Here is a 9,472-nt window from a genome sequence, read left to right as displayed (position 1 = left end):
CCGCGACAGGTTGGCCACATTCAAGTAGCCCGCCGCAATCATCGTGGCAAGAGCACAAGCAAGACCCGGCTGGCATGCGCCATGCGTTCGTGCGCTCCGGCAACGAGGAAGATAGTTGGATCTGTGCCACTCGGCTACTCGGACTTGACGACCATAGTCTTTAGAATCGTGGGCACAAGTTCGCCCTAATAAATACGCTCGTTTTTTAACCTGTCTGCCTCAGCATCGCTACAGTATGTAGCGCAGCTAGACCGGACAACAAAACGGAACAGACAAACACAGTTGGCCTGTCTAGTAAGGCTACTTACAATGTTATTTATTATGTCGAAACACGAACTCACGCAACATTCACTTCTTCTAAAATGCTTGCTTAGCCTATCGTTCCTGCAGTGTTGCATTTACTTACATAATGCATACTGCATCAAAGATGTTTCTAATAAATGATAGCTTCTTTGCATTCCACAAACTGCATTGTATGTTGTTTCTTGCAAGCAGTCATTGTGTCTTTGGTGCTCGATTGCTGATTCTGCAAATTAATTTGAGCTTGCATCGAGCTGGAAAAAAAACCGACTTGCACATTAGCATGTGATGCCAATATTTTTATTGTATAATTCAATAGCACAACAAGTCCACGGGACACACAACACTTGCAAAACATTCCCACGCAAAATTTCTCGCAAACGAAAGGGTTGATTACAGGGCACGATTAGGAAGTACCATTCCAGTGCTCTAGTTAGCTGTTCCAACAGTGACGTCACTTAAAAAGGAATAGCTGTTGTGCCACAAGAGCACAAAATTTTGCCCTACATAATAAGTTGATGTCATGTGCTTAGGTACAAATATTTTTGCAGCTCCATCGAAGCTGAAATCGATTTCCAGATTGAGCAGTCAAGCACTGAAGAATCGCTGACCGGAAACAGCATAAAATGCAGTTCGTGGAGTGTGGAGAAGCTGTGCCTTATCACATACCTCTTCCCTGCAGTAGCCAGTATATATTGGACAAACAAGCAACTGCATGATCAATTATGGGAGGATTGCATTACACTGTAGAGCATGTCAGTATGAACCTTTTTTGCATAACTCAAAGGTTTTATCAACCAACAGAGTTTAACTAGCGAGATTGATAATACTACAAGCTGCAAAAAGTGCAAAAGTCTGTACCAGTTTTATTAGTACTCTGTCCCTGTATTGATGGATAAAGAATAGACTTTCTTGAATAGTGCAGTCGTCCGCGAGCTTATGAGTGTTATGTATATCCTAAAAAAAATAAATCTGAAAGAAGAATTTCAGTGGATCACTTCTTGGTTCAGATTGGGTGTACTGGTACTGTTTAAATGTTTGCCTCATGTGCAATAAACGATTCTATGTAAAGTTACTATGCATGTTGTCTCTCCATTTTTGTTTTCATGTTGCTTATACACAAAAAATATTCTTAGCATGTGCTGCCAACTAAAGCGAATTTTTCCCTGAACCAATGTAGTCTCATACCACAGCATTTATTCTCTTTTAACCTAACCAGCCTCTTGTATTTTTTTTATGCTAGTGCATGCTTGACAATCGTTTTCTTGCCTTTTTATGTGCAGGTTCTGTGTGATGTCAGTGCATGTGGAAAACTACAGGTTTTCCCGCTTACTTTAATCCAAATGCCAGCTTAAATAGTGCACGCATCACAAATAATCTGAGCGCCAAGCTATTTAATCCACGTGCCAAACATTTATAAAAATGCCAACATATTTAATCCAAGCGCCGACTCGATTAGACCATGTGCCAGCGAGTTTAATCAAAGTGCCACCATGTTCAATCCAATTGCCAATGGCTTTAATTCAGGTGTCAGTCAGTTTAATCCATGCACAAAAAGCAGAATACGGTGCATAAAAACGGCAGTACTATTGAAATGCAGTTGTTACAATATATGAGATAATAGTCTCAATGTAGAACAAATCATTATTATTTGTATTTGCCACTAGTATTTGGTAAAAAAAATTACTACCGTTGTTCGCTTGAGCCGTCTTTGTACTTTGCTATGTATAAGTTTGTAGATGAGTGCTTGGCCCGGTTGAAGTCATTTTAATGGCAACGAAAGAAAAAGCAGGAACATGTTAATAAATATTTTGTGTTCGTCACTGAAGCTCACAATTGGATTTGTATAGCATTACATGACTGGGACAGGTCATGTAATGGGAAGGACAGACTATGGTTATTGGAGTGCCGGAATGTATACCAAATATGGAAAAACCTGGCCGGAGGCAGCGATGGGTCAGGGTAGAGCGAAATAGAGATAATTTGAAGAGGTTCTCGTCCTGCAGTGCACATAAAATATTAACTCATGATCCTGATGTGAACAACGGAAGTAATATTTTACATTCATATTAGCTGTGTGTTTCAAGCAAACACACTTCATCAATGCTAGTGTCGCCTGTTACATGAAAACAGGAGTATCTCCTTTCATGTTTTTATAAAAAACTTAATTCCACATGAACCCGAATAAATGCAAGTTTAGTTTTTAAATGGTTATTTCTGATTTCAAGAATGGATGAATATCATCGTTCTCACCGGGCTGAGCAGACGACTGCAAACGCCTCAGCGAATAGCAGCCAAAATGTCTGCTGAGCAGACGACACGAGTCCCTGTGTGACATAGGGTCGGAAACGAAACAAAAACTGTAGGATCGCCATAGATGACGAAAAAGAAGAGCAGCACTAACTAACGGCGAAAGAGTGCGTGCCAGGGTTTGGCTGCGTTCGAGGCAGTTCTCGGCTGCACATCCAATCCGGAGAGCTCGGGTCAAATATTTGCATGTTTGAGGTTTCAGATGTCGCTTGGTCTGGACCAAGGTGTAGGAAAGTGGTCTGGACGTGTCGCGTTTTAGCTTCCGAAAATCGTAGTGCGTGCTTCTTCGTGACCAGTGCACATGCGAGCACTACCTAGCTGGAAAGGGCCCATTGTCCGCAGCGGCCTTACTACACGGCGTGTGGCTTAAGTTGTGGTGTGAATGGTATAATGATTCTTTAGCCTAAACGCTGACAAAATCTAAAAAAAAAACTGTTTCTGGGTCTCTTTAATTTGAGGAAACTATGGATAAGAGGAACCTACCAACGAAGAGCAGTAGGTGTTCTGTGATGTACCCTTCTACTATACTTCTACTGCCTCTGTCCCCGCGCTTATCTCTCATGCCTTCTCCGCCATTTGTACTTTTCTTTCATTTTAGAAATATTGCAGGACGCTGAACCCCCCCCCCCCCCCCCCTTTTTTTTTTCTGTCTGGCCTTATTCGGTACAGCCCTCATCATCATCGCCGTATGTAAGCCATAGCCAGAACTACCGGTGCAGCCAGAGCCGCCGGTTCGTCGAACACTGGGTTCCAGAGTTCTTTTCATCGCCCTGGTTTGAGAGTCGGCAAACATGGCGTCCGCTTCGTCGGGCCCCGACTGGTTTTCTAATGCATATGGAATATTAACTTCAAGTCAGACTTCACTCAAAAAATCTGACCTTCAGATAATTGTGAAGTCTGTCATACAAAGGTGAGTGAATATTTTTTGTTATGAGAGTGTCTGTGTTGTTTTGGCTCGTCGTTAGGGCGAACGCGGGATGATGAGGCATTATTGTCGGCGGATGTTTTTCTTTTCTTCTGCACCACTGCGAAATCTAGCTCGCACACTTTAGTTCCAAAAATAGGGCGTAGAGTTTTCATGAGCTTTAGTTTCATTGAATGTCTTAAAGGTATCTACTTGGGGTGCTTTCTGTAATGTAAAATCGAACAGTAGTAAACCGTCTTCAGTGTGATTCGTTGCCTGTCAATGTTTCGTTTGCGTTTGAAGCAATGTTCTCGTACAAAAATTTATGTTAACTTCTGACTATATTCTCCAGTGCTGGCGGTGATACCGTTTGTTCGTAAAGTAATTGCTAAGTAATGCGCTTCCGTTATACTTACCTCTTGTCTTGCTTCTGCAAAAAGTCTCCATGCTGATATATTGACACACACTAGGAACCATACAGCTACGGCTTTCGTTTGTGTTTGCCCTGGCACTTCAAATACAGCAGATATCCCAATAACTTGTCCTTTCCATACTCGTGAAGGTTCGCGTCTTCACATGTCAGTACCGTAAAAGTTCTTTCTTAGCTGTGGATTTGCTAGCGCGTTCCTGATAAGCAATACATGCGGGTAGTGTAATGGAATCGCAGTTACCAGAAAACTATCGCTGCGAGTATACAAACGGTGCCATCCAAGTTTTACGCAAACATTGGAAAGGTAAGCGCAGCGTCTCACTTTGGCTGTACTTACTAATTTGTACGAGCATGCCTTTGATTTACTTTCAGTCATATTCAGAAGTGTGGCGTCGTGTTGGGATAGTTTGTTCATATATTCAGCCGACGCTTTCAAATTGCGGGAAGACCGCATGCTAGAGACGCAGAACATGCACATACACGAATTGCTTCGTTTGTGTTCGTGTTCTATGTTTCTAACGTGCTTTCTATCCACGTGTCCGTTGAACTTTGTTCAGAAACTGTCGTTTCCACAGCTGAAAGACCTAATACTAGTGTTTCATACAACGGCCATTTTAGCCATGGTGATTTATTGTAAGGCCGGCGACGAGTGTCAACCATTTGCTACCACGTTTCCAGTTGGTGTGATTTGTATTAGGGGGGGAAAAAATCGTAGCTGTTATATTCGTAGCATGACATTATCGACCTCGAAATTGCTGTTCCTGAACTTTCTTTTGCCTTGATAAATTGCCCAACATTTCGTCCACAAACTGTCCGAAAATTTGACATTTTTTCATTGCAATATTGCGAATGGCACCTGTCAGTACTTTCTGGTCTACCCAAATTGATGTTGTGTTTACTAAGTTGTCATGTGGCCCAATAGCTATTCTATACAGTTCTGCATGATTTTGCTTGAAACGACCAGGATTATATTTCGAAAGAGACAAAATCATAATTGTTGCGGACGAGTGTGCAAAGGGACAAAAACAAAATGAGGGAAAGACACTTTGGTGCTATGTATGACCTGGTATGACATACCAAGCTTGCATCGCCACCCCTATAGAATCTTGTGTATATTTATACGAGGGAGGGTCAGGGTGCTTGCACTTATCACTATCAAGAATTGTCACGGTCACTTGCTCAATGACCAATCCAAAACTTCTGTGAACTTTTTCCAGTGTAGTAGTCGTCTAATTAATCCTTTTTATTACATATTCACTGCTTCTTTAGTCAAGGTTAGCATTTGTGTCCTGCATTGACGTATGGTCAATCCCCCGTGGTGCAAGCGGCCTGAGCAATGGAAGGAAGGAAGGAAAAACTTTATTCGCATAGGTTTGGGACGGGTCATGAGCTTGATGGGTGGGGCCTCAAGTCCAGGGCTCCATTGTCACGGTCACTTGCTCATTGGCCAATCCAAAACTTCTGTGAACTTTTTCCAGTGTAGTAGTCATCTAATTAATCCTTTTTATTACATATTCACTGCTTCTTTAGTCAAGGTTAGCATTTGTGTCCTGCATTGACGTATGGTCGATCCCCCGTGGTGCAAGCAGCCTGAGCAATGGAAGGAAGGAAGGAAAAACTTTATTCGCAAAGGTTTGGGACAGGGGTCATGAGCTTGATGGGTGGGGCCTCAAGTCCAGGACTCCACTGGCTGCTGCTGCCTGCCTGACGTGAAGCAGAAGTGCAAGCTGCACCTCTGGGTCAGAGCTGGCGAGCAGTGCCTCCCATTGCTCGAAAGTATTAGAAAGCTTGTACTGACCTAAAAAAGTATCTAAATTTGGTGGTCGGTTTAGGCATCCCCACGCAATGTGGTAGAGCGATGGCGAGCCGCCACACTACGAACACGCATGCCCGTACAGCATTGGAAAAATTTTGTGTAATCTTTGAAGATTGGGAAAGACTCCCATTTGAATTTTGCGGAAATTGCGTTCTGCCTGTATTTTTTTCGCATGCCTCGTAGGTTAGCAAGAATTTCACGAGGGGCCATTCTGGATGGGTCATTATCCTCCTCAATAGCTTCCTCCTGGAGTGTTTCAAAGGATTGAAAGTGCTGTCGAAGGTCTTCTCAGTTCGTGAGGCCTCAAGCAAAAGCGTCGAACGTTCGTTTCCCTCCAGGCTTGCGTGTCCTGGACACCAGATCAGCCTGTATTTGTTTGTCAATCTCTTGCCTAAGAATTTGCTTATTTTTATCGGAAGGCGGCCTTTTAAAAAGAAACAGCACGCTTCCTGCGAGTCTGAGATGATAATTGTCTGCGGTTCATCTCTCTGTTCCTGCGCTTTGATTGCAAGGGCAGTGGCAAAACATTCCGCCTTGACGATGAGGAATGTGTACAGCAATGCATGTCACCATGCAGTTGTCGTTGCTGAGTACTGATGCAACTGACCATTTAAAATTGTACCTCGAAGCGTCTGCATACGAAACATTTGATTTGTTTTTTAATGTTTTTGGGAGCCATCGCACTCTCTCCTCTCGGCGCTTTTTGTTTGTTTTTACGTCTATATTCTTGGGCAGCAGTAAGATCGAGATCTTGCTGCGGAAGGGGTCCGGGATTTGTACAAGAACCTCGTCCAGGCTCTGAGGGTATGGCGCGAAGCCCACCCTAGTGAGTATCTCTCTCCCTGCTTTCGTTTGACTTGGACGATTTTTCTGCACAGTTAGTACAGCTATCTTTAGCTCATGGTATGTATTATCTAGCTTTTGGGTTGGTGTGCTTACCGGTAACCCTAGGGCCACTTTGTAGGCGCCCCTAATTATTGACTCGATGGTTTCTTCTTCTGATTCGTTTAATGCGTGGAAAGGTAGACTATAGGTAACCTTGCACAGTACAAGTGCCTGTACTAATCTAATTTGTGTTTGCTTCCTTCATTCCCTGTTTGTGGTATGTTATTTTATGGATCATTCATGCAACTTGTTTTGCGACTGATTTTAATATTTATTGTATGGTTCGCTCGTCCACTACTCTGAACCCAGTAACCCAGAATACGTGCGACGGTTAACTCAAGTATTTTGACACCTTCAATGTGTATGTTGATGTGTCCATTGCTTTTGTATCTTTGCCCATGTATCCTGATGATTTCAGAAACTTCTGGGGCACAGCTGAGCCCGCTGGCCTTCGCAAAGTTTTCAACTGCTGTTGCAGCCTCTTGAAGTATCTGCTTTTTGTTAGCCAGAGATCCACGTGTTGCCCATAGGGGTGTCTGCTCTTTTTTAGCCAGAGATCCACGGGTCCCATAGAGTGATATCATCCGCATAGGGAGTGTATCCTAACTGTGGCACTTCACCCAGAGCTCCCGTGAGTCCTAACATGGCGATATTAAAGAGCAGGGGAGAGAGGATGGCTCCTTGAGGGGTACCTTTGTTTGGCATATCAAAAGCGTCTGACGTGACTTGTGCTATGCCTATCAAAGCCCGCCTTTCCGTGAGAAATGCCTGGATGGAATTGTAGGTGTTTGCTTCACATCCGATGTTGTTTAATGCTGTTAGGATGGCCTTAAGCGATATATTGTCGAATGCTCCTTTTAAATCAAGGGCTAGTTTCAGATGTTCTCCTCCCGTGAGTATATAGCTTATAACTTCCTCTTATTGATTGATATGTGGGGTTTAACGTCCCAAAACCACTATATGATTATGAGAGACGCAACTTCCTCTTATAATAGGAGAAACGCATCCTCAGTGGAGAGGCCATTGCCAAAACCCAGCATAGTGGCTCAAAAAAGGTCGTTGTCCTCTATAAAGTTTTGGAGCCGATTGTGAATGACCCTTTCGTAAAGCTTTCCTATGCATGACATCAAAGATATGGGATTGAGTGCTTGCAGGGATGGCTTCTTCCTGGGTTTCGGTATCGTAATAGTTTTGGATACTTTCCCCGCAGGGGCACTTGCACAAGTAGGCGTTTGGTGTGTAGCGACACCACGGACCCGAGCTAACGGGGGAGTTTCTACTCCCTCCCACGCCTAGCCGTGCGTGGCTTTGCCGTGTCCGGGGAAAAGGGGATCCTGGGGGTTGAGCTGAAGCTGGGTGATTGGACCTTTAAGTCCCCCCGGCAGAGGCAACAACACACCCCTTTGGCCCCAGCTTCACGTAGACGGCACCCCTGGGCTGACCCACCCAGGGGAAATCGGTAGTCGCCTTTTCCTATTTCTTTCTCTCTCTACATCTTAGTCTTTTCTCGCCTTTAAATCTATCCTGTCTTCATCTCTCTTCCATTTACTTCCGATTTTTCCTGGCGGCAAGGGTTAACCTTGTGTATGTGCTCTGTCTTGGGCACAATACATTTGGTTATAGCGGCTGTGTACAGCTGACGTTGACATGCCTCATATATATTTAGGACTTGTCACGTCCCCGTGTTGGGCTCCATGGTGGGCGGCTGGCATGGCTGCCAAACTCACATTTAGTTTATGGCTTTTTCTTCTCTCCCTCCATTGCATGATTGTCCTCTCCCAAAGAGAGGGTGCACCGAAGACTTTTGCAAGTATTTCAGCAAACCGAAAGAAACCTTTCCCCGCTACCATGTAATCCATTGTGAAACCGCTGAAAAGAACGCCAGAACTATTTCGCCTTTCGTTGTTTCCAAATGCCTCACCACTACACTTGGACCAGGTTACCAGGCTACAAGAATGGCCAGTGGGGATCTCCTCCTCGAGGTAAAAAGTCAGAGCCAGTACGAAAACCTCTCAAAACTAGAATTGTTTGGAAACATACCTATCTCAATTACACCACACCGCTCACTCAACACTTCCCGAGGCGTTGTATCTGATCAAGACTTGCTTGACCTGACTGAAGGTGAGCTCCTCAAGGGCTGGAAGGACCAGCAGGTGACACAAGTACAAAGAATCAAAATTAGGTGTGATAAGAAGGAAATCCCAACAAAACACATAATTGTGACATTTTGCACCAGCACCCTGCCTGAACATCTCGAAACAGGATACTTGAAGTTGAATGTGAGACCTTACATTCCCAACCCACGACGTTGCTTCAAATGCCAGCGTTTTGGTCACGGCTCTCAGAGTTGCCGCGGCCAACTCACCTGCGGAAAGTGTGCCACCACAGGACACGCTACTGACGAGTGTAAGGTGGAGGATGGGGCCCACTGCGCAAACTGCGATGGTGCCCATCCCGCATACTCCCGAACCTGTCCAACATGGAAAAAGGAAAAAGAAATTGTTACAATCAAAATCACACAAAACATTACTTTCCGAGAAGCCCGTCAACAAGTATCTGGGCTTTTCACAAACAAACCATCGTTTTCCGATGTAGTGCAACAGGGGGCAGCACTACAACGGCCTGCGGCAACTGCCCATGCCAGGCACAGTGTGCCCAGGCGGTCGCCAATGCCCCCACCCACGGCGGGAACAGCCAAGGCTGCCCTGCCACTCGTCCCCACGGCGACAACCAAGGCCGCTGCAAGCTCTTGCAGCGGCCAGGGTATCCCAGCACCAAAGGAGATTCTTTCGACCTCTAGCCCAAGAGGACCGAAGGTTTCGCCCCC

At 44.7% G+C, this 9,472-nt stretch overlaps 1 protein-coding gene across 3 annotated transcripts in view; it reads left to right on the top strand.

Moving 5' to 3' along the window:
- The first annotated feature begins 3,318 nt into the window (after positions 1-3,318).
- Positions 3,319-9,472, top strand: part of poe (E3 ubiquitin-protein ligase-like protein poe) — a 567,105-nt gene continuing 560,951 nt past the window's right edge. For 2 of the 3 annotated variants that reach the window (XM_075878938.1, XM_075878937.1), the window contains exon 1: positions 3,319-3,520. In XM_075878938.1, coding sequence (XP_075735053.1) covers positions 3,402-3,520 — 119 coding nt within the window. In that variant the 5' untranslated portion in view covers positions 3,319-3,401. The remainder of the gene's footprint in view (positions 3,521-9,472) is intronic. The other variant, XM_075878939.1, reaches the window with a different exon arrangement.

This window comes from Rhipicephalus microplus, chromosome X, assembly GCF_043290135.1.
Source record: "Rhipicephalus microplus isolate Deutch F79 chromosome X, USDA_Rmic, whole genome shotgun sequence".
Classification (NCBI taxonomy): Eukaryota; Metazoa; Arthropoda; class Arachnida; order Ixodida; family Ixodidae; genus Rhipicephalus; species Rhipicephalus microplus.
The sequence above is the reverse complement of the archived record's forward strand: the minus strand, read 5'-3'. Positions and strand labels throughout refer to the sequence as shown.